This window comes from Chanos chanos, chromosome 1 (genome assembly GCF_902362185.1).
Source record: "Chanos chanos chromosome 1, fChaCha1.1, whole genome shotgun sequence".
Taxonomy (NCBI): Eukaryota; Metazoa; Chordata; class Actinopteri; order Gonorynchiformes; family Chanidae; genus Chanos; species Chanos chanos.
The window spans coordinates 16,360,904-16,386,228 of record NC_044495.1 but is presented as its reverse complement, the minus strand read 5'-3'; the positions used below and the strand labels follow the sequence as shown (position 1 = coordinate 16,386,228).

General features: G+C 39.3%; 2 protein-coding genes across 7 annotated transcripts; one reads left to right on the top strand and one right to left on the bottom strand.

The window, feature by feature from the left end:
* Positions 1-12,963: 12,963 nt before the first annotated feature.
* LOC115808445 (UDP-glucuronosyltransferase 2A2) lies at positions 12,964-17,787 on the bottom strand. Of its 4 annotated transcripts, none has more exons than XM_030769823.1 (6): positions 17,050-17,787; positions 16,786-16,934; positions 16,296-16,427; positions 14,900-14,987; positions 14,323-14,542; positions 12,964-13,990 (listed from the first exon to the last, which is right to left on the bottom strand). In XM_030769823.1, the coding sequence occupies exons 1-6, from the start codon at positions 17,768-17,770 to the stop codon at positions 13,708-13,710; spliced, it is 1,593 nt and encodes a 530-aa protein (XP_030625683.1). In that variant the 5' UTR covers positions 17,771-17,787; the 3' UTR covers positions 12,964-13,707. The 4 variants fall into 4 exon arrangements, with proteins under 4 accessions (XP_030625683.1, XP_030625691.1, XP_030625701.1 ...); XM_030769831.1 differs by having other exon boundaries at positions 17,062-17,787; XM_030769841.1 differs by having other exon boundaries at positions 17,131-17,787.
* Positions 17,788-19,597: 1,810 nt separating this feature from the next.
* Positions 19,598-25,060, top strand: ifrd1 (interferon-related developmental regulator 1). Of its 3 annotated transcripts, none has more exons than XM_030770341.1 (12): positions 19,598-19,785; positions 21,110-21,214; positions 21,416-21,491; positions 21,782-21,906; positions 22,018-22,175; positions 22,318-22,368; positions 22,778-22,956; positions 23,201-23,309; positions 23,516-23,650; positions 24,174-24,302; positions 24,407-24,502; positions 24,623-25,060. In XM_030770341.1, exons 1-12 carry the CDS (start codon positions 19,755-19,757, stop codon positions 24,707-24,709), a joined length of 1,281 nt encoding a protein of 426 aa, XP_030626201.1. In that variant the 5' UTR covers positions 19,598-19,754; the 3' UTR covers positions 24,710-25,060. The 3 variants fall into 3 exon arrangements, with proteins under 3 accessions (XP_030626201.1, XP_030626210.1, XP_030626219.1); XM_030770350.1 differs by having other exon boundaries at positions 21,110-21,223; XM_030770359.1 differs by having other exon boundaries at positions 19,598-19,791; positions 21,107-21,223.
* Positions 25,061-25,325: the final 265 nt, after the last annotated feature.

Sequence of the window (25,325 nt, the reverse complement as noted above, 5' to 3'; positions counted from 1 at the left end):
ACAAAGATATGAAATAGTGAAATGGAAAAGTACATGAGAAATAATGAAAAGATATGTTGTAGGTGACTTGTACGCCGACTCGTCTGAACTGGCTGTTGCTTGAAGAAAAACACGAAAGCTTGAGAAAAACTGAACACAGTTGTTGGACTGATGGATAAGGATTTGGGATTGTAACGGTGCAGAAGTAAAGCCCTCTTAAATCTTAATCCTTTCAGAAAAAAAACAGGCATTGCATATTTTAAAGTAAATGTGGTGGTCACATGATGAGAGGATAAAGCGATCATGGTGGACTGATGGTGACCCTCTGTTAAAATGGCCAGAATGATCCTGGAGACAACAAACATGGGACATCATGGCAACCCATGATATTCCAAATGTAGATTTTTTTGTGCTCTTTTAAGTGCAACAACTTCAGTTACTAAAATGGAAGAAGGTATTTCTAGCACATTTAAACTTGATAAATATACATTGAGTTTACTCTCTTTTTGGGTGTGTATATGGGTGGGTGAATTGATGACCTTTCTACATGTGGTAAACAGGCCCACATGCCTGAACGCATCAAAGAAGAGTCTCTTTGAGGGACAGAAATGTGTCAACCATACATCTCTCTCCTTAGAAGACAGACGGAAAGGAATTTTACACAGAAGTAAAAATAACCCTTTTATATTGCCCTGTCTGTGAAAAAAAACTCATGTTCAAAAAGCTTTGGAATTTCAATCACTGTTTTTTGTGTTTGTTGTGCCAAACAAAAAAAGACAGAAAAAAGAGGAGATGGGTTTTGTAGACAGGAGATGAATCATGAGAACGCATTTAGCGGGTATGAAATGACATGCCACATACACAAAAGGGTCTCTCTTTACGGGTTCACAATTTTTTTTTTTTTTAAAGTGAACATTTACTATCAAAGCATCTCTGTAGTCAGCTTGGGAGATCCAGCTCTTTGTTTTGTACTCTGTGGTATGTTCGTAGATGATATGGCTGCCAGAGGAGAAAGGCTTTCTCAGATGAAAACTAATACGGCTATGGGCTACTATGTACACACAGAGGGAGGTCCTTTCCCATTACACAGCAGTGAAGACTCACTGAGATGAGGTTAGACTTGAGCCCACTGCTAAAAACAAACCCAAACAGAGGTGGGCAGCCCTGCCATAGGAGGGCTTTAGTTTTGAGGAAAAGGAAAGTCTTTGAAATGTCTTTGGAGCACTAAAAAGACAAGCCAAGAAACACTGATCAGAGAAGATGCAAAAGAGATAGTATCTAAATTTCAAAATTTGCAATATTAGAAAAAGGAAAAGAAAAAATACCCCCCCACCCCAACAATACACTTTGTTTGAATATTCCTAAATGTAGTCATTGGCGTTGTGAAAGGCTATTTTGAACACATCTGCATACACAGGGACTGTTTGGCATCACTAAAGCTGTGAAGCTGAGGGTAGATAGAGTGAACAACATGTCTCCTCCCACTTGTCTGTCGGAGTGACATTAGCTCTCAAAGAGCAAACCCACACGGCATGTTGTGCCCACCTGCAGTCTTAACCCCCAACCCCCAGAGCAGATGACGCTCATGAAACCACATAGTCTTTTCACACTGTAGAAAACCATTTTAATCTCTCATTTCACATGTGCATGTGTCTGTGTGCATGCGCGGGCACCAGACTTTACCAAAATCCTGGTTTCTGAGAAACACGGCCCTCCTGTGACCAGCACATGCACCGAAAGCTTACAGCCGGAATGGCACAGTCGTGGTTTTGGCCCCATGTAGGGTATATTTAGCGTTTCAGTGACTTAATACCCTGAATACATATCCCATTTTAACCACACTCTCTGACCCTGTATGGTCATGTGCTATTCAGAGGTGCTGTGTTTTAGCAAGATTACCACTATATGGCATGAAACTTCCCTCAGGCCTCATCTCTGACAATGCTGTGTTTTGAAGAGTCAGACAAGCGGAAACATTTCACCAGCAGCTGAAATGAATGCTCACATCATTCATCTGCTGAGTAAACAGAAGTAAGCTGAATGCAGATCAATGCAGCAAGTTGAATGCACAACACATGAGATACATGAAACAATGACAACAGGACAGAATCAGCCATAATAAATAACAGGTATGATAATCCCTCAGTCTGCAAAGCAAGGCTTTGTAATGCCAAGCTGAATGCATAATGCATAATGCAGGTGCATAAGATGTAATTAATTATATTGAGATTTGTTATCTATAGTTACCCAATAGCAATGGCTGGATAAATCTATCCATACTGAGTGTGTGTACCGAAGCACTGGGATAAACGACAGTGTTATGTTCATATAATAAATGCAACCCTCAGCAAAATGTCAGAAATAGTATGTGTATATTAAAGAAGTGCCAGTGGAATGAAGCTGGCAGTAAAGCACAGATCAAAGTCAGAGCAGTCTATGTGTGTCTTATCTACTGAGCTCCTTTACATTATGCGAAAAGCAAGTAGCCTATGTTCTGATCAGTAGAGTGGAAGAGATCTGTCCTCCCCTTCCAGTCTCTGTGCAGCCTCACTCCCATAGCTCCTCACTGTATACCCCATGCTCTTCAAATGTCAGCCATCAAATACACTCTGTGACCTAACCAGCTGTCATAAAACATGACCTGAAAATTGCTCTCCTGACAGGCTGGATTTTCTTAATGTACTCTTACAAAAGAAGTTCCTTGCTCTTTATATTTGTGTGTGTGTGTGTGATGATGAATTACAGCTGTTTAGGACATTTAAGCAAGAACCACGCTTTAAGGCTAAATTATGATACATGTCACACTTCATGCATCACCAACCTGGAGCGTTCTGTTACGGTTTAAGAGAGGGCATTGTACACTTCATCTGTGAAAGATGAAAATGTTGTGCTCAACAGCCTTAAAAAGACAGAACTAAGTGAGTGAGTGATCCAAGCTTAATTTGTTTTCTCCTCCTTACATAATAACAGTTGCATGTTTATGAGAGCGATGCTCCATCTGCTTTCTCAACTGGAAAACTGCAGGTCTTGTCAGCATAAAGAGACGTGACAAAGAATTCAGGTTTTAAATAAGGTGGCTTTTCAAGCCATGCTGCTATAGACCATCAGACAAATCTCGGAGCGTAATAAGTGAAGGGAAGGATGACTGAAAGTTCTCCAACAGTGACCAGAGTCTTCCACAGGCTCTCGGTGAAGCAGAACATTCTGTTGGCTCCCATGAACATTGTCATTTCTGTTTCTATGACATCACTCTCCTCTCTGTTACAGAGCTACTGTGTCATGCTATCAGATAAGATGTGCTAGCAGTCAAGTAGAATTTATTGCTCCTACATGAATGTTCCTAACCATGTCACAGCAATTATTTAACCTTAAAAAGCCACATTGGAACACTATAACGGACACTACGTTTATTTTTGCTAATTATTTGGGCATGACTGTTAGATATTCAATAAGTTTTGCCAGAGGCTGAATTAGTGCCTGATTTCATCATAGCTTTGATTGTTTTATTCATATGGTAAAAAGTTTTGCTTTTCAGAGGTGAGTTAGAGTTATGAATGTGCAGTGCCTAGTATTATACTTCAAAAGTCTGTCCAAACAAGGTCACTTACCAGTGGTTCACTATTTTACTTTGTGCTGTTGTGTTATTCTTGGTCTTCCTGATGTTTTTGTTGTATGAAACACTTTTTCTCCATCCTGAAATTTCTTTCTCTGATTTCTGTTTGTGTGTATTGTAAGAACATTCATAGTGCACCTTAAGAACACACTGACTACTCCATTCACATAAGTCAAATGTTCACATACATCCCAGAATTCATAAGTGCGCATGTATGATCAGATATTTGGTAGATTTGAAGGCAAGTTCTTACAGGCTCTGATAGTATGTCATCTGTTATGACCACAGCCGATATTCGGCGTCTCGGCATTACGATTTTATCATACATCACTCTGCGCTTTGAAGTTAGCCGACTGCTGCTTCAACTGTGTAGACAAGATACACACAACAGGGACACACAAAAGGTCTGCTTTAGCACTGTGCGTATGTCAAAGGGAAAATTATTGTGAACAGGAAGAAAAATATCCTTTTGAGTGTTTACAGGGAAACCCTGCAGACATTGTGCCAATTCTGCCGAAAAAACAGGAGCGGTCATGGTACGGAAGACGGCTCACATCGAAACACAAGACTGCTGCATAACAGCAGCAATAGAGGTGCAGGTGCGTTGCTTAAAACACACAATCAGTTCTGTTTTCACTCTATTTATAGACCATTTCTTTTCTTCCACACAAATCAGCTGAACTGACTGTATTTCCTAAACCTGAATTCCAGATCCAGTCTTTGTATGGAAGTTTCATTGTTAATGTTGTGTTTTTCTGGAGGGGGGTATTTTGTCTTTTGTATTTGCAATGGTGGCTTCCTTTTGGGTATACAGGTAAACACAAACTACATACCTAAGTAAAAGCATATATGGCACTACATAATAATCAGAGAACACTAGTGTAATCTGGTTTGCACTGTTGGACGCCAGTTACATTCTACTTCTAAATAAATACACTGAACAAGAAAATGTCAAACTTAATGATAGACATCCCTATTCATTCACAAGTTTTGGAACAAGGCACAATAACTTACATGCCTTATTCAGCCCACTGGAGGGAAAAACCTTATTGTCAATATTTAATGAACAGACATTAGAGGAATTGAGATGGACATATCTCTGTTATAAGCTGCCTGCATTTGCTAGGATAATGGAATCACCTAATCTCTGGCCATATATCATAGGGCCATGGTAGGAGGTATAAGAGAGAGAGAGAGAGAGAGAGAGAGAGCACAGAAGTGCAACGCAGAGACCTGTATGCATGTACACACACATACACAAACAAATATTTTAATGAGCACAAATACACACACAGACACACACATGCACACATGCACGCACACACGCACGCACGCTCACACACACACACACACACACACACACACACACACACACACACACACACATACGCGCGCACACACTAGCCCTGCTGTCCTGATGTGCTACCAGGATAAGGAGCCAGGTATAGTGCTGCAGAGGCCCTCAACCCAAACATAAATGTGCTGAAGCTCTATCTCCCTCTATCTCCCTCTGTCTCAGTGAGTCAGGATAAGAAGCAAAGAGAGACACAGAGACGGACAAAGATTTGAAGCGCTATCCTCATCGTGGCTATTTCATGAACGTCTCTTCCAGTGTCTTTTGGACTGAAACAGAGACCAGTGTACAGCCTGAGATCAGAGGGCAGTGTCAAACACTGCTTTTCACTCTGTGTGAGTGCACTCCCAATTTCAGAGAAAAGGAAGGAAGGAAAGGGGAAGGGAGGAGAGAGGTTAGGTAATGGAGACACGAGGAGTAGTGTAGGGCGTGAGGTAGCTGAGGGCATTATGTACATGCCTATTGCACTAACATGACCGACTGAATTGATTTGTATGTTTGCCCAGCTCTATTATAAAACTCTGGCCAACAGAGATGTGTCTCATAGCATTACCAAGGGGGAATGAGAAATATCATATTTGATAAAACTCTTATTCTGTTTGCATTTGCGTCTGTTTATAAATCATGTGTCTGTAGTCTCGAATTTTTGGGGAAGTTTAAGTATTTCACAATTTTCCTGTTTAATCAAATGGTCATTTGGCTGCAAAAGACATCAGCACACGCATCAAAAACCTAGTCTCTCACACACTGAAGGCAAACAGAGGTTGGTTGCCAGGCAACTCACTAAGCCCCCTACCCCCTTCCCTGTTATTGCCTGAGGGGTTAACATAACTAAATCAGTAAAAACTCATGGACTAACATTGCTAAATCCCTCTGAATCTCTTCATAATACAATAACCAGCAAGTCCATTGAAAAGTTGGTGGTTTATTCCTCGTATTTTCTCTAAATCCATAAAAAAGGAGAAAGAGAAGTCTTCTCAGAAACTTCTCAGAAGACCATATTAAGATGTGGACTTCCCCTCACTTCAAAAAAGCAGTGGTCAAAGTCCCACTTTCAGTGTAAATCTACACATATGAATTGTGCTATGGTCAAAATGAGTCAGAGAACAGCAAGAATATAATCTTGTTCAAATAGGAACTGAGAATGTTCCTCCCCCAATAAGCAGCAGATTGTCATTTTTGAGTAAATCTGGACAGCAACAGAATTAGCACAAATAAAGAGTGTATTTTTGCTTTTTGTCAGGGCGTAGTACAAACAGTGAAAAATATTCAGTAACATTAAAATCAGATGTAAACTGATTTAAAACTATTTGTTCTCTGCCTTTATTTTACCTGTGTGACAAACAACATCTTCATTCCAGGCTGTTCAGAATGGAAGTGTGTGTGTGCGGTGGTAGGTCTGACAGAGGTCACATCTCAGACTGTAGATGAGTTAGTGAGATGACTAAAAAGTTAAAGTGTTAGGACTTAAAGAGAGCAGACAAGGGCACTGATGGTGGTTTGTTTTCTGGCAAAGTCTCTGATTTTTATCTCACCCCACCAACTCCTTCACAGTGACAGATATGCCAGTTATGATTTCCTGCAACTATTCATAGACTGAGACAAGTGAAAAATAGTTTAAGGTGCTAAAGCAGTGCAGAGGTCACGTTGGACGCAGTACGCAGTGATACTTTAATACAACTCTTCGTCTGTAAAAAATGACTGTATATGACACTTGTGTAAATCTACCGGTGTGTCTCAGCTATATTACATACACAGTGTGTAATATGACTTCTGTTTGTCCATGGGAGCCTTTTCTGTGATTATTAGATTGGGTGTCCCAGAATTTCACAATGTTACAAGGAGCAAAAAAATGCCATCCCAAATCCATTATAATCAAATATTTAAAGATGTCTTTGTAAGCTCTTGTGAAATAGATAGTGAGTACTCGGTCATGCAGCGCAGAAAGGTAAATACATTAATATGACTATAATATACAGAGACAGTGCTGCGGGAGGTCATAACACAAAGTGTGTTACAAGACATTGGATGCATTCTCAAAGCCAAGTAAAACGCATGAGATAGAAGTTAAAAAAGGCAAAAAAAAAAAAAAAAAAAGGGAAATTCAGCAGGACTGGGGAGCGTCTCATTTATTACCACTAGTTCCTAAAAAGAAACCTAGATTTATGTGTGTGTACGTGTGAGTGCAGTAATTTTAGTCATGTGGCACAGTTCATACAGCTTTCCCAGGCAGGTGAAGGTCTACAGGCCTTATCATGTGTGAAAATGTCAACATTATGGATTCGTGAGTGGACAAATAAAGCCCTTAAGACCAATAAACCTAATTCTCTCTGCTCACCTACTGTGCAGTGGGATCTATAAGTCAAATGTTGTACTACAGTGACAGGGGAGAGAGAGAGAGGGAGAGAAGCAGAGAGAGAAAGACAAACAGAGAGAGAGAGTGGGAGAGGGAGAACGAGAGAGACAGACAGACTGAGAGAGGAAGTACATCATGAAATGACAGTACATGATGTACAGCCTCAGATCCAGTCACGCAATCCAAACAGATCAATGCTGAAAAAAAGGGGAAAAAAAGTCCTTGTTTGCAAGCCAAGGGCAAAGTTAAAGTCTATCGCCTGAGATACTGCTCCTGTCATGAATGAGGACAACATTTACAAAGACAATCAACAGCTGCAAAGTTACTTTATTTGGAATAACCCTGTGGCACATCATTTTAAACTGACAGATTTTGTTCACATAATGAGCATATACTGTGTATTTAAAGAAATAGTATTAAAAATGAAATCCAATAAATTTGAAATCCCAGAAACATCCTTGAAAAAAACTGACTTGACCAGTCCTGTTCTGATTCAGGCATTTTTTGGATGTCGCAGTCCATGACAGGTGATTGTGATCTGAGTTAAAAGATTTCCACATAAAACCACACCATTTGCTGCCAGTTTTCACAAAGACTGCGCATCAAAAAACAACAAAAAATCAATCCATTTCATAAGCCAAGACTCTTGGCTGAACTGTATTAGCTAAGCTTCAAACCTGGCTCTTAGATACATCCTTTCATCCAAAAAAAGAAAAGAAAAGAAAAAAAGAGTCTCTCGATCAGTCATATTTCAGACATTTTTTTAAGTGTAAAGAATCAACTTGGCACAACAGATGTTTCAGATTTGACTTTACTGTCTAAAGGAACTGTTTAGCAGACGTCTGAACTCACTTCAGAGTGCGAGCTTGCCAACATTTTCCATCTTCCTCCCCGACTAAAATGAGAAAAAGAAGAAGACATTCCAGCGGAAGGAGGTCTTTAATAGGAAATGGAATCCAATTCAGCTGTTTGTCCTCAGGAGCCTCTGCCCACTGATTCAGGGCCCAGGAAAAATAGCGTGTGGCAACCTGGAAAACGGCTATAAGTGCGCGGCTGAAATCCCCACTGCCAAATGGAGACTTGGTGTTTTGACTAACAAACTGAACCAAGGCAACAACAGAGCTGTGTCACACAGAGACAAGCTTCTCTCTTATTTGACAAATGACCTTGGGCTTATTTTATGTGAGGGTACTTGTCCAGGAAAATGTGTTATTGTATGTACCTGTGTATGCCAAAGTACTACTGCAGCTGTACCAACATTAGTAGCCTGAGGTGAAAACCTCCAAAATGCCGTAGACATAAAGGTTAATGAGACACCTGCCAAACATGTTCTAAAACATCAGATGTGTCCCATCTGACCCTTAATGAGCTGCTAAACCTGTTTTTAATCTCCACAGCCAGGCAGCCAGATTTGAGACTGACACGGGACATACCCAGGGACTGAACATGTGGTTGACTTGGTCCCTGGGTCAAGCAGAGAGATGGACAGATAATGGAACTCTTGCCGGTATTGTTGCGAGGAGAAAAACAACAAGATTTGAAGGATCACATATGAGGAGCTGCACAAAACTTATTCAGTCCTTGAATCATGAATGAAACACAAACTCAGTCGACAGGCATATATTCACCATATAGATGACACCAACTTCAGAGGTCAAAGACTGATATGAAAGTTTGATTTGTTTTCAACTATTGTAGGTTCCAGTGTTTGACCACAAATGACATCATCCTCTAACACAGCACACTAACAGTCACCAGCCAAAAACTTTAGCAATATGTTAGTCATTTTCATACGACAAATATGACCCCTAATTTTAGGAATTTGTGGGTTTCTGGCTCATGAGTAGACCTGTATTGAATGGCTAACCAGATTAAACATTAGAATCCAGGTCTGTTCAGTGTAGATTATAGGCTATAGAGAACTTGTCTGGATGAAAACTGATTGGGGAATGGACAAAACACGACAGTATTGTCATCCACAGCACATATCAAAAGATAAAAACATTGTTACAGTACCAACATCACAATAAGGGGGATATCTCGTAATATATAAACAGTAAAGCCAACCTCTGAGTACAGCAAAAGTTTTGTTGTGCGACTAGAGATAAAGATATTGTATATACCACAAAGAAAGGATTCTATTGTAGAATACTGAGATTTTAGAAATTATGTATAGATTCAATTGCAGAAATTACATTCATAAAATTAAATGAAAACATTCACAAAACTCTCTCAGGAGGCATTATACAATTTATGGATTTACTGTCTTCAATTATTGTCTTCCAGTGAATAGCAATTAAGGCTTGACATATGAATGGGTACATCCAGACACATACAAATATGAAATAAGAAATGAATATTCTTTGGATGCTTTAGATTCTTGATTAGGTTAGAATACAAGGGCTAGACTGGAACATACATGTACCCAACCACTGCTCTGCTGCCCCAGGCCAACTTACATGAATTATTGAACACAGAAGCAGTTTGCATATGGAATGAATATTCAGACTCTATGTGCCATCACAACGAGTGTTTCTCTTTTTTTTATCATCTGTATTCATGTGGCATGAGACTGGGGAGAGCGGCTCACTGCTACAGAAACGTGCCTGGCACACAGAAAGATGGCCACACAGAGGAACTCTTCACTTTACTCAGGCGGATCCTGTAGCACAGTTTTACACACACACACACACACACACGCACACGCACATGCACACGCACACGCACACACACACACACACACACACACACACACACACACACACACACACACAACCACTTCATAACTTTGGCTGGGCAGACAGGAAGCCTAATTCTTTAAATTTTTTTAGCGTGGGTAAGCACCGGGAAGTGTATCTGGGTAAATGTTTCCAGTTTGGGTAAATATTATAATAAATGATTGACAGGAAAATTATATTGCTAACTGATCTTTTTTGCATACTCTGTAAAAATCCTGATTGTGCAAAAGATTTTCTTTATTTTCTACAAGCTGTGCAAACATTGGGTTATAAATAATACTGAGTCTATGCCGCTGCTTTACAACTCAGTTGATTTAACTTATTAACTCAAACCTGACTTGAATGACCTCAAATGATCACAAATCTGTTAAATGTGTAAAGAGCAATAACACCGAGCACAGTTCACCATCTTCATAAATTAAACATCAGGCACATCGCTATGAGTATCAGAAGCAGGTGTCAAGGTCTGTGAGCTTGGTTTTTAAAGAAACACTCCCTCTAGTGGTCACTGTTCCTTGAAGCTCCCTTTGTGAGTACATTATCACTCTCTCAGTATCCAAGCGTGACTGAAAGCTGAAAAGGTCATTTTGGTGAAAAAAAACATATTCTAAACTGATGTCTGCCTATGAAATAATTTAAGCCAGTTTCTGGAGCAGTCACAATAGCAATCAGGGATTTCAAAGGAAGCTGCCCTACCGATTTCCACAGACCCCTCTCCTGCTGACTTTCAAGGAAAAGTGAACCCACTGATTTCAAGAGAAGGTGTTCTCAATGGTTTCATAAGAACATGTTGAAGTCAAATTAATCATATCTCAGACCAGTGTTTGGATGACAATAAACCACTTATGGTCTACACAATTGAAATAACAAGTAATAATAACAGGGCTGTTTCAGATTGAACTATAAAAAAGTGAAAGAGGCTGAATTATACATCACTTATTTGGTCATTAAATATAAATTCCCCAAATACTCATAAAAATGTTATCAGTTACATGTCAAGTTTTGTCCATCAACTGAGCTGCCTCTGGAACAGTAATTACTTTTCATTTGAACCCTTGTGATCCCATACGTAACCATATTTTTTTAATTGATTGCATGTTCCACTGATACACAGGGACAGTTTCCCAGAAATTCAGTACAATCTCAGACTAGATGATATTGTTTTATGTAGCAGCCAATAATGTAATAACTACCGTTAAAATAATAACTGCTAATAACATAATAATCTTCCCGTTCTCAACGTGATAAAAGTCAATAACGTAATAACTTACCGATTATGTAATAACATTTCTGAACCAATAACGAAATAACTTTTTGTGCATAATGTAATAAGTTATATCATTAGCGGATTATTACATTATTAGCTGGGTTAAAAAAAATCATAAAAACATAATAATAATGTAATAATATACTTATATCACTATGTTTAAGTTTTCTTTATTATCAAGTGTCAGACTTCCATAACACTTACCCTTACTATTGCTTCTTTTAAACAGCTGCTCAAAAACCTGACCACACACACAAACACACACACACACACCCCTACTCTATCTCTCTCTAGGAATTATGATTATTTATTTGTTTGTGCAACTTGATGCTCAGACTTATCTCCTGCCTTCTACTGCCCAGCCTTGCCTTCCACTCCTTAGCCATTTGAGTACCAAATGAAGTGTGAGCAAACACATTTGCAAACACAGACAATCACTCTTATGTTGTATATTATGAAATCTATACCTCTTTGAAGATGCTGTAAAAAATCTTAACTGTAAAATATAGTGTATAACATGAACTACAAAGATTACTTTGGTAACACATCTTACAGTTTTATAATGATAATAAAGGATGGATCACGGTCCCTTTTTTTAAAGAACTAAACATTTTCTTTAAACCGTACTGTACATTTGACAAAATGGAGGTAATGTGCTGGAGGTAAAGTTCATTCTCAAATGAAAAGTAACTTCCACTCATTTACAAATATAGAAAAGAACTTGAGAGAATCAAAATGAAATTATCTACTGACTGAAACCAAAAACAAAACACCAACAAAAAAACGGTCGCTAATTCTTCCAGCAGATGTCCTTAACTTTGTACTGTCTGAAGGCTATGTGACTGAGCAGAATCCAGGCTTTCATCCATTGTTTGTCCTTACTAAATAACTCCTTTATATGTGTGCTCAGACCACTGCTGCATCCAACAGCCTTGTATAGCTTCATAACTCTAATGGAACAGCCATTCTCTTTGAGTGAAACGAACAACAATATTTCTAACACTTGGCTCTTACACAATGGTTTACAAAACACATAATTGTGTTAATTGGGATTTTCATTAATCGATGGTGAGAACTAAGTCTTCCACACAAGCTCCGAAGGACCAGGGTTGAGGTCTGCACTGTACATGACGTCACTGGTATTATCAAATTATCATCCTGGATAGCAGATAATTAACCTACAGTTAGCTATAGTCAGTTAACTTTAATTAGAATGATCTCACCAATTTGTATGTCCTCTTGCACTAAATGTACGAGAAATGTTAATCTACGTGCATGAATCTTAACTAAATAAACTGTATTTAGTAAATTAAATTAAATCACTAATTACCTTTCAACACGTGATAAGGAAGACAGAAGTTTGCAGACGAAGGAAGAAAGCATAATGTCAGAGTCACATGACTGGATAACTTGTCAGTCAACGGCAATCTAGTGGTTAATTGTCAGGACTGCCAAAGAAAGTACACTTCTTCAAGAATGATATATAGATATCTTTTGCTTCGGTTTTAGACTCTTTGGCGAGCATGTCATGACTATTCAAATAGACAAGGATGTAAACAGGGTAAGGATTCTGATTTGGTAATACATTTTCATGTAACCTTTCAGGAGTCAGATCTGGTACATATACATACAGAGAGAGTGCTGAGTAGCTATAATAGTGTGGTTGAGACAGTTTGCTTGGAAAAATTATTTAAATACATTTAATTAAAGATGACATTTTTCATGAAAAGAAATGGTGGTCTTTGTATTCGAGGACAAAGCATCTTCAAAGAGGTACAGATTTCATGTTATATGACATAAGAGTGACTGTCCCTGTTTGCAAACATGTCTGCTCGCACTTCATTTGGTATTCAAATAGTTAAGGAGTAGAAGGCAGGGGTGGAGATAAGTCTGACTATCAAGCACCACAAGCAAATAAATGATCATAATTCTTAGAGAGAGAGTAGGGGTGTGTGTGTGTGTGTGTGTGTGTGTGTGTGTTTGTGTGTGGCTTTGTGGTCAGGTTTTTGAGCAGCTATTTGAAAGAGGGAACAGTAAGTGTCATGTCAAGGGTAAGTGTCATGGAAGTGTGACACTTTACAGCCAATGATTTTTTTAACCCAGCTAATAATGTAATAACATTCTGCAAAAAAAAAAGTTACAATGGTATTGGTTCTGAAATTTCATTACATAACTGGTAAGTTATAACATTATTGACTTTTATTACATTAAGAACAGAAAAACTATTATGCTATTGGCAGTTATTACATTAACGGCAGTTATTACATTATTGGCTGCTACATTTCAATTAAGTCCAAGAGTGCTCCTGAAACTTGAGAGGCGAACAGGTCTATAATAAAAGTTCAGGAAGGGATTTAGCCTTCCCATATCAATGAAAGGGAAAGCATTTCATTTTGTGGATCAGTCATTTTTTCTCTTATAATGGGATCTGAAACAGCATTTTATGATGCAGAACTTGGCTATCTTATAAGCGATGAAGAGTGCTAGTGCCCCAGTGGCCAGCAGGAAAGCAAACACGTCCAGGCTGTGGTACTGGTACCAGGTCAGGTTATAGGCCACTGCCCTAAGATGTCTGGCTCCCTTATGGCGCATCACAAATTCTATCCAGAACACTGCTTCATCCCGTGGGCTTACAGGCCTGTCATGGTAGATTCTGGACAACCTCATTGCATTTTCTTTATACCTACAAAACATAAATACACACAGATCCAGTCTAAATGCAGCAAGATGTAATTGAAATGTCCATAATATTTATCATTTTGCTTTCGATGCCACAGAACACTTGGTGAACACAAAAACCTAAGAAATCAACATATAATTATATCAAAAGTATGTCAAAATTAAAATCGTTATCAAAGTTACTCAACTAAAACTTTACGGTGCAGACCTTTCCTAAATTTCATCCCTAACTTAATTTCAAACTAACCATTTATGATATAAACTTCAAAGACAAAACTTTTGTAATGTTGTTGCTATATGTTGCTCAGTAGGAGATAATCACACAGAATCACTCACGACGGATCATTGATCACTGCTTTGAGTCCTTCTACCAGGTCTTCAGTCTGCATACTGTTAAAGTCCATTATTACGGCAGCTCCCTTAGCCTTCATATGAACCATATTGTCTGACTGGTCACCAAACAGGGGGATTCCCACCATAGGAACTCCATGGTATATCGCCTCATAGATTCCATTGGTCCCACCATGAGTGATGAAGGCTTTAGTCTTTGCGTGGCCTAAATGTGTAAAAAATTAATATAAAATTAAAATACATTATACAAAATTAGAACAAAAGCTAGCAGTTTCCTAGTTTTCTCAAGAACATTAATAACACGGTTATTCTAAACTGTTACAAAAAGTTATTTGAGGAAAGAAGGACCAGGAAAGTTATCTCAATGTAAACGGACAACAAATGTGCTTGTCGTGCTTATGTACACATTTCATGCAGCAAAGTATAACAGTTTAACCTGAGTGCATATCACCACATTAATACAACAGGAAGTAATGCATCTGGTGACACTCTGAAATCTGAAAACCAAATGCTGTTGTTTCCCATTGAAGTAAAACATGATGAAACTTCCTCTGACACTAACCCAATAGGTCATTCTGGGGAAGCCAGTCACACAGTCTGGTGTTTGGAGCCAGAGTGTCTGGTCTCTCACCACTGTATCTCCACAGCACCTATCAGTTAAAATGAACACACATAAACATGCACAGCCTCACACACAGCCACACACACACACACACACACACACACACACATACACACACACAGTGTTTTCAAGTCAGCATCGCACTTTACAACGTCATGATAACAGTGAATTACGGTAGGAAAAAATGAATTGCTGAATCATTAGGCAATGACTGACTAAGTAAAATGTGACAGGTCACACAAATGTACTGAGGTTAAATGATATCTCTATACCATTTATTTTTAATCATTGATTTCTCAGCAGGAACACTGCACAAAGTGTACAAGGTGGTACATTCACAAAAAGCGATATATTTAGCAAAACAACTGGATCACACAGCACAAATGTTCAAGCTTTGTGTTTGCATATTTATATCAATATTTATATCAAGTGTTTATATCAAGTCTATAAAAAGTGTTTATAGTTCAAAGTACACAACTATGAAAACCCACATCAAATACAAATGCAGAGATTACTGGGCAACTTTAACAGTGTGAACATCTGATAAGAGAGTCAGCTATAAAAATTGACAATAATCTGCTACTAGCATCAAGCTTTTACAGCAGACCTCTGTTCTACTGTACAGTGCCTCTATCACAGTACTAAATGACTTACCTTTAAGCCATTCCAGAACTATATGAAGCAAAATGTATACAGATTCAAAACTAATGCAATCTCATTTAGTGGATAAATAAGCAGACTGGATGTAGTATGATAGATGAATGGATGTGCAGGTGTTGCAGGAAGGATACATATATAGAGCTTGGATGTTGTAGAATGGGTGAAAGAATAGACTAGTGTGGGAAAAATCTCGCTTTGCTTCATGGCTGTAACTCTTAGAAGGAAAATATGCCTCATGACTATTGTCAGGATGAAGTATTAATAATATAGAGACCTGTGCTTACTTAATTGCTATATGCTGCAAAAATGTATTTGTGTGTTGGAACAATGAGCATTTATTATGTAGACGACAAGGCCTCTATGTGTCTGCAACACCTGGGAGCGAACACCAAGTATCCTGTGCTCCATGAGAAAAATGATCTTGTATACACCCACACATGTCCTTGGACGTTTGCCTAACTGTATGAAAAGCTCTGCACTCCTTTATTTCAGTGAGAACTGTACTTCATCACTGAGGTGTACTTCTCCCAAGATCATGTGATAAAGGTAAATGATTCATCACATCTGAATTTTGCTGTCTCTGAGACTTAGCAACTCGCCATACAGGAGACTCCAAATTTCTCTAACACTAGATGCTCTAAGATGACTAAATGGATTAACTGGATGTTGACGGTACCTTTTGTGGTATCTGTCCCAAAGCAGCAGCAATGATATTGCTTTTCTCTTTGGTGATTTTGTCAACCATGGAGCCCAGAGTGAACACCACAACACCATCATCGCCTGAGCTCTGAACAAAATCCTCCAGATCCTGTAGAGAGAGATGCACATACAAACATTAACAGATTCTACATTTCATTAAATTCATCTTGGAAACAGTCAACACCACCAAAACACCCTCTCTAATCATAATTTTCCTTCATATCAGAAAAAAAGCAGTTTGGATGGATACAATAGCCAGCCACTGCAAACTCCACCACACATTGGCCATATTAAGAGACCATATAGTTTGAGCAAAAACATCTTATTCTTTCATCCATTTTCTAAGCTGCTATTCCAGCGCTCACTGGGCAAAAGGTGGGGAAACATCCTGGACAGCTCACCAGTCTCTAATTCTTTCATATAAGTCTAAAACATTGATGACCTTATCTATGGCCAGGTAACCATACCTTCGGTAATTGTTTGGCAGGACTACAGTGAATACCCCCAACATATTTAAAGTTAGGCAAGAGTGGGCGGGGATACTCAAAGTCCCAGTATGTTCGGATCAACCAGAGATCAGCTTTTCCCATCATCTCACAATATGTTGTGGACCTTCCTGCAAAAAAATCATTAAAATACAGTCAGAAATGAATCAGTAGTTGGTTGAAACTATCTTAAAGAGGATGTTCAGAGCTTGGATGAATACTGCAGAAGATAGACCTAGACCTTACCTAAGTAATCACTGTAATATTTATCATATTTTGTCCACAGAGTCACTGTCGAAACGTCCATGACTGCGTAGAACAAAAAATTCTGAACTCTTTCTGAAAAGGTCATCTTGTCTGTAAATTTACTCAAAGCTCCAGGCACGTAAGAAGGTGGAACCGGCACCTTCCCACAAAGTCCCTCTAAAATGTGGGCCGCAGAGTACCGGAGGGTATACACAAGGGGAACATCCAGGGTCTCAGCAACTAAGTCGCTGCACAGATGAATAGGATCTGCGAAAATCATATCGTACTTTCCCTTCAGCAGTCTATCCATGACTAGTTCTGATTGAAGTATTCCGTCACAATATGCGAGACGAAATACCATATCTCTCGACAAGAGTTGGTAAAACTTAATGTAAATTTGTAATAAATTCATCTGATCCATCTCGTAGAACGAAAAATTGAAATAGTCTTCAAGCCACTCGTTTCTATCAGTCAGTGAGAGCGAAACGTTGAACATCTCATAGTGATAGCGGGAAGGTTCGTCGGTGTCCATGAAAAAACTCATATTTGGAGCCAAAACCGTGACGCTGTGGCCTCGGTCTACTAACGTGTCCAAGACTGGTTTCAGATTTATCCAGTGACTTCCTTCTGTGTGCCAAACTAAGATATTGCCACAGCTGATTTTCCTAAACACACAGAATCCCAAAAACACACAAGAGAAGATATGCAACTGTAGTTTCATTGTTACTTTCAGGTGGAAATGACAATGAAATCTCACGAGTCAAACACCACCGCAAATGTAATCATTAACTTATCTCAGAATTAGACTCGCCCACATGTACGTTTATATTAACTTCCCGTACAGTGGCTGACGACGAATCGAACGTCTGCAGCGTATTCTCACGTGTCTCACTGAGAATCGCCGTTCATTTTAATTATAGTGCACGTATTGTTAAAACAGTTCTTACACATGGAAGTGTTATCGATGTGAGGCATTTTGATGAAAAAAATATTGCATGTGATCTTCGTGAGGTAATGTAGTACTGCAGTTAAAGGTTGTCACTGTGGAACTGCCCACTCAGATGCTCCATACACGCATGACCTCATATTTTATAACTCAGCGGGGCAGTATTCACCATATCGAATACTAGGGAACTTAAATTCTGCCACTTTGCGCGTTAACCAACCACTATTGTTACTGACAGGCTGGATGTACTAATCAGAATCCCAAATCTCTCACAGTTAAAAATTACACAAGACCAAGCCCTGCAGTACACTATCGCTGTCACTTCGTTTTATGCCCCATCCCCCGGTTTGACTTAAGCAACAGGGCAAAGTTTCCTCATTTGAACTTCTTCAAAACAGTCTTTGAACGACAATTTGGAAATGCATGCATGTAGAAGTAAGAAACAAATAAATAAGACTGGTTCCTGGTCAGATTATTTTGTTTGTAAAACTGAGTTTTGGAATGATCAAAAGTATGGTTATTTATCCGAGAGGATAGCGATTAATGTTTGGTTTATAGTGACTAAAGGAAGGATTTCTAATTCCCTGAAATTGAGATGTTCAATTCACCCTTTTCTTAATTTCACCTTGGAATTCTGGAACATAATCAGTTACACACATTATATGTTGCAAAGACTTGGTACTACTATTTTCAGTTTTAACTGACACTAACCTCTATAAAGAAGACATTACATTTTAATCAGAAAAACATATGACACCAAAAGAAAAGAACCTGCTCTGTCATGCTCTATGTTGATACATTGACATGAATGAGTGAAATTTGTGCTGGTATTGCTTGTTATAGATGGTGAGACCAACAATGTTTCCATAAACATCACACTGTTGACGTGTACCGTCACACTGATCAAGAAAAGGAAACAGTAGACTCAGTACAGGTGGTATGAATAATGGTACAATTGGGCCCACTGTCATAAATAACCGTGAGAAGAAAACATAGCTTCTAAGAAATTCGAACTTAAAGAGTGGGTTCCTTGGTCCGGACTTGGATTTTTTTCACATAATAATTTTGGTTTTAAGAACTCTACCAAGGTCTAACTGCAGAGTGTGCCTATGTAGAGGTTCTGTGGTCTAGCACTTCAGTATCACAGTGATCTACTGCAATGCCTCGCAGTGTCAATGGGACATTATTTGTCTGCTTGTAATAGTTATTTAAAGATTGTTCATAACTGATCCATAGTGCGTTTTCTCTCTGTTTCTCAAATTTATGTCATTCTTTGCCATTTTGTGGACAAGACGCTGCTCGATCCTGAATTCATAAATCGTTCGAAATCAAGTTAACGCGTGTGGTACACTGGAAAAATTCAAAGTATAAACTAGATTACTGCCTGCAAGAGGACGTGACTCTAACCTCGGCATGCGGATAAACGCATTCCTGTCACATTGGATGAGACACGAACACGGATGCGTCACAACATTTGTATAACCGGATTGGTCAGACAGTATCCAAAGCCGTTGCGTCGCCACCCATGTGCACATGTGACATGTCTGCCGTATAAAAGCTTTTCGCGGCTCACAGTACACGAAGCCCTAGTTTTAGAGGGAAAATGTATCGCTTTCGTCTGCAGTCTTTCACCGGAATCGCTTACAATTCTTTTCTGTCCTCTACGCCATTGGAAGAAATTCATCTTAAGAGACATCACAGTAAAAACTGGCCGTGTATTGGCTGATTTTGGGTATATTTTTCCTACATTTATACGAAAATGCCAAGGTCCAAGAGGAAGGGCGGCAGAGGTAAGCCAATTCGCAGTTCTAGATCATGAGCGGTTATTTAGGCCTCATGTGATGCGTTCTTGGAATTGTAGTTCATTGTGTGACCAATTCGACATCGCAGAACGCGACCAGGATTATTTTAAAGGACTACAATGCCCATGCACTGATGGCTTGTTTTTTTTTTGTGAACAGATGTTAACCTCTTTGCTAACCGCCCAGTCGCAAACAATAGAAATATTTTAACACTATAATTTTTGAATGCACACGTGTCATTTCGTTGAATCCGCTTTGGAGTTGTCATTAGCATGCGATTTCAGCGATAACTACACTAACTTTATTACTTCATTTCTACCGATCTAACAACGTTTACGTTTAACTGTCACGTTGGCTTTCAGTCCTCTCGATCACAGATATTTGTGTATATGAGTATATCTTCATACATGTGTGACGGCAGTTTCTGCTTTTAAGAATAACGATGCTATGTTGAAAGTTTCTTACCAAATGGCACAGTGTAACATCGTTAATTCCGAGACCATGGGTTGTCCGTGTAATAACCTGCGAACGATTCGTTATTAAAATAAACATCTTAACGTAATCATGATGTGTTTAATACATTACTAATTCGGCAGAAAGTATTAAACCTGGAAGGTTATTTGAGGGCATGACTAAGCTCATTGGAGGTAACGTGGGGATAAATGATGCCAAACAATGGTTATATAAGCTAGGCCTGCGCTGCATGTGAAAGGGCGCAGCTTTCGCCAAATACGGTAAACAGTTCGGACCAGGAAACATAAAATGACGGATTACGGAGGGACAGCAAAACCTTAGCGTCCGTTTTCGGTCGTCATGCCAACCATGAACCTATGTCATGCTTTCTATAATATTCACGTATACTGTAGACTGCCACGTGTACGCTGTCATGTTTACTGCATGCTGTCTGCAGGAAAGCTCGGGCAGGCACAGAACCATGTAAAAACAAACTGGGTGCTCGACTGAATTGCCTTGTTTACGTTTTATCATGAGCATGCTTTAAAAAGGTGACCGGGTTTGTTTGCATAATATGAAAATAACAGTGTCTAAGCCCTAAGCTTGTGGTGAGAGGCAGAACGCCAAGTACATTTCCCAAACGATAATTTTCGATAATTATAATCTCGGTGGGAAAGCGACACAACAACGCTGGTCATGTAACAGCGTTAACTTTCCTTTCTGTCATTATCGTGCCCGTTGCGGAACATAACTTGTTCATGCCGCACATATGGGCTTTTAGTCACCTGCCACGGCGACAGAGTCAGAGTCCTCTTCAGAAGTAGAAATGTTCAAACTGTTCTCTGTGAACGTCTTGCAGGGGGGCAGCACAGTGTTGTGCAACCATTCAGTGATGAGGATGCCTCCATAGAGACTCTCAGCCACTGCAGTAGCCTCAGCGACTCAACCAGCACAGCAGAAGAAGGTTTGTCTGGTCACATTAATATCTCTGTGTGTCAGTGATGCTTGAGTTTTTCCGCGTGGATTTTAAAGGCTAAACCAAAACATACATGCCTGCAAAAGACAATTTCCCAAAAATGAGTCACACAAGAAATATGCCAAAAAACCCAAATATTGCCTAATGTGCATAATAATGTGCCAATATGACCTCTGTGACCTGTGCCAGGTGAGACAGAGGATGTGGCTCAAGAGGATTTTCAGTACAGGCTGAAGGCTTTCATTGACAGCACTGTGGATAAAAGGCAAGTCTGACCTACTTATGTTTGATTGTTGACAATTTGTTGAAATGTCTTAAACTATTGTTACCATGAATGTTTGGCCTTTTGTCATTGTCCAGAAATCAAACATTTTGTAGTTTCCTTGAATCTGAGCTTATATCAAGTTTCCTGTAACAAAGCTCCACACAACAACTGCCTGCAATGTTAGAATGGCTTCTGTATTTGTTGTTTTCCTGCATTACCTCAGATGAACTGTGAATCTGTTTTCATCGCTCTTACAGCACGCTGTGTTCTGCTCGTTTTTTTTTATCCAGTGCTAAAACCAGACAGGGTGCCCTAGATGGACTGAAAACTGCCATGGCAACCAAGATCTTACATGAGTTTATCCTTGAGAGAAGGATGACCATTTCAGATAGCATTGAACGCTGCTTGAAAAAAGGTTTGGAATTTCAGTTCCTGAAGTTTCCACTGGTGTAAAGGCAAAGTTGTTCATTTTCTGTTTTTTTGTTTTGTTTTGTTTTTGTTTCTGGTGTGTGTGTGTCTGATTAAGGTAAAGGGGAAGAGCAGTGTGCAGCAGCCTCTCTGGCTTGTCTCCTGTGTATTCAACTGGGCTCTGGGATTGAGAGTGAAGAAGTGTTCAAGACATTAAAACCCATTTTCAAAACCATTCTGGCTGACGGGGCAGCAAACATCCAAGCCAGACAGGCTGTGGGTACCCACTAATTTTCACTACTCTCTCTGCTTGTATTCTGCTTTTAGAATTACCTGCTCTAAAGTCAACATTCTTGCATGTCTGAACTGTTTTTTTCATGGTGCTCACAAAGAACTCCTTATCTCACCTTCATTTCAGTGTGCAACAAGTCTGGGCCTCTGCACACTGGTGGCAGAAGATGATATCCTGGTAAGCGGTGTAATTTGATTCCTCAGTGTTTTTACTTTAGGATTTTTCCACTCAAGTGGAATCCTTGCCTTGGAAGTTTTCCTCTGAAGATCCGTCTGTCTGACTTTAAGTTTTAGCCTCACGTAAGCAGGAACCCTAATCAGTAATGTTAGCGGCATAGTCAGTCAGTGCAGCCATTTACGTCCTGTATAGACCTTTAAAAGCCGGCATCTGGTTTGCAGCAGTCAGATCCATCAGCGATGCTCTTGCATTGACAAAAAGAGCTTTAATTGTTGATCAGTAAAATGTCTATAAGGTGTAAGATCATGTCAGAGTAATTTACAGAATAAAATTATTTCAGGGAAAACAGTTACTCGGTGAATTACCCAAGAGAACTTGCTTTTTTTGAGAGTGTACATCTATGTTCCAGGATGTCTATGCTACCATGGAGTGCTTTGAGAGCCTCTTCACCAGGTCCTACATTAGAGATGATGGAAGTCGGCCAACTGTCAACCCTCAGACTACTCAGCTCCATACCAATGCCTTGCTTTCCTGGGCTCTTCTCCTCACCATCTGCTCAGCAAGTCAGATCAAAACCATCCTCCATAAGTACGCTATTTAAAAACACCTCAGCCACGCTACATTCTGGAAAATTCCTATAGTCAGACGCTATATTGTCGAATACCGAAGTTTAATGTAGATCATTTTAAATACATTTAGAATAGCGAGTGCTTTGATGGCAGCCATTACAACAACATTAACTCTATGAAATTAGAGCCATATTCCACAAGTTACAAGCCCTTTTTGTTGTGGTACAAGTCATAAACACACTCCCGTCTGCGGCTCTTCTCAGGCATCTTCCCAGACTGCCACGGCTGCTTGAGAGCGATGACGTTAATTTGAGGATCGCCGCCGGCGAGACCATCGCCTTGCTTTTTGAGCTGGCCAGAGACATCGATCCAGTAAGCGCTACCAATTTCAGTTCTATCAGTTCATCTGCTCAGGTTTTGCCTTGGGCAGTTTCATAAAGTAGAAATAGAAATAGCTTGATATCCTCATCAGCAAAGCTAAAGTAACAATGATTGAGTGGAGAGCTCCTTGAATAGATGAGAGTAGAAATGAGTTCTGTGATTTTTCTCTCTCTTGTTTTTTTTTTTTTTTGTATCAGGAGTTTGACTTTGATAACTGGGAGCCACTGTGTGACAAGCTGAATGCTTTGGCCACTGACTGCAACAAACACCGCGCCAAGACCGACAAGAGGAAGCAGCGCTCTGTCTTCAGAGATGTCCTTAAGGCTGTCGAGGTGAGGACAGCAGTCAGTTGTCATGGAAATGAAAAAAAAAAAAAAAGTGAGCCGAGGTCTGACAAACAGACATGGGAATTTTGCCATATGGGTATATAATGATGTGCTCATAACAGTGTTGGAAGGTGCTGATGACTCACTGATTTTTAATTATTAGAATGATTAATATTAGTATTATGAGTGTGTGGGCTGCACCATTTGTTTAACCATCTTAAAGGCAAAAAGTGTTAAAATAAATAATATGGTAAGATGATATCTGTTGTGAAACAGTACTGAAAGAATTCACATGTTTTTTTGTTTTTTTTCTTTTTGGGTAAATCGTGTTACTAAATACGCTGCATCATAGTGTATCACTTTGATCTAAATTTACTGAAATCAACAAGCTGTTATATCACAACCTATATATCACATAGGACATTGTATCATTGACATTGACACCTTAGTTACGTAGCTGAAAAATTGACATTAAACTTGGCTGTGCAGCTGTAGTTCTAATGCTTGACTTTCCTCTTTGCCTTGTCAGGAGGGAGAGTTCCAAAACGAGACGATTCGGTTTGGTACTGAGCGCATGGTGATTGACAGCTGGGTGAGGAAGAGGACGTACGACGCGTTCAGAGAGTTTGTAGGTGCTGGAATGAACTACCATCTCCAGGTACATGATGCAGACCTGACAGAAGCCATGAGACAAAGTAGAAAGATGATTTCATCTGGTTCTGATTCAGTACTAAGCCATTGCATGTGCTCATATGGTTTTAGGCAAACGAGTTCATCCGAGATGTTTTTGAACTGGGGCCACCGATCCTGATCGATTCCACTGCCCTCAAGGCTATGAAAAGCTCTAGACTGGAGAGGGTAAGCTACCTTGGATTTATATCTAAGAATATGGATTGTACATTGTGGAAAATACGAAAAGCATTACAACAAGCTTTGTCACGCTTATTTATATAAATATATTTGAAATTTGTTTTTTAGCATCTGTACAACGCTGCTGCATTCAAGGCTCGCACCAAGGCCAGGAGCAAGTTTCGGGACAAGAGGGTGGACGTCGGGGAGTTTTAGCTGTCTTTGATGCTTTGCTATACTTTTTCACCAACCTCGGATTGTTTGGGGTCCAACCAGCTTTTTTTTAAACCTGTTTATAAAATGTGTAGTTGCTAATTGTAGTAGAATTATTTATCAAAATATTTAAGTGTTTGAATTTGTCTGTATAAAGTAATGGTGTTTCCTGTTTGTTTTTCTATCTTAAAAGTACTTGAGCAACCATATATCCTTGATACCGTCATAATTATATTAAGATGCACTAAGTTGCTGGCTTAGGATCTGAACCTGTGTATAACTAGACATTCTGTTGTGCTGTAATAGTTGATTAGTGTTAGTGAAGAGAAATGAATAAAACTGGTCCTGAAGGAATTTGTGTGTTGGAGTTATATGCATCCATGTGAAAATCAGCCGTGCTTTGTTTACCTTAATGAGAAGCAGTGAAACTGAACCAAAATAATGACTGTTGGTGCAACTACCATTTCAGTTTCTTCTTTTTTGTGTGTGTGTGTTTCCTGGTATATGAGCCTTTTTTCAGCACAACGAGACAGTTTCCTTGGAGATGAGTTTTACTTAACATGGTCACATTTTCTCTAAAGGGTTTCATTTTTCAATGGGTGTTTTCAAAGTGGTATTC

Bases quoted from the DNA above. Each gene is read 5' to 3' on its own strand.
- LOC115808445 (XM_030769823.1), bottom strand. From the start codon at position 17,770: ATGAAACTACAGTTGCATATCTTCTCTTGTGTGTTTTTGGGATTCTGT. The intron at 16,428-16,785 runs GTATGGTTACCT...CTCTCTCTACAG, and splicing joins CTGCCAAACAATTACCGAAG to GATCTGGAGGATTTTGTTCA. The intron at 13,991-14,322 runs GTGAGTGATTCT...TATGTTTTGTAG, and splicing joins GCAGTGATCAATGATCCGTC to GTATAAAGAAAATGCAATGA.
- ifrd1 (XM_030770359.1), top strand. From the start codon at position 19,755: ATGCCAAGGTCCAAGAGGAAGGGCGGCAGAGGTAAGC. The intron at 21,492-21,781 runs GCAAGTCTGACC...TTTTTTATCCAG, and splicing joins GACAGCACTGTGGATAAAAG to TGCTAAAACCAGACAGGGTG. The intron at 24,503-24,622 runs GTAAGCTACCTT...TTTGTTTTTTAG, and splicing joins AAAGCTCTAGACTGGAGAGG to CATCTGTACAACGCTGCTGC.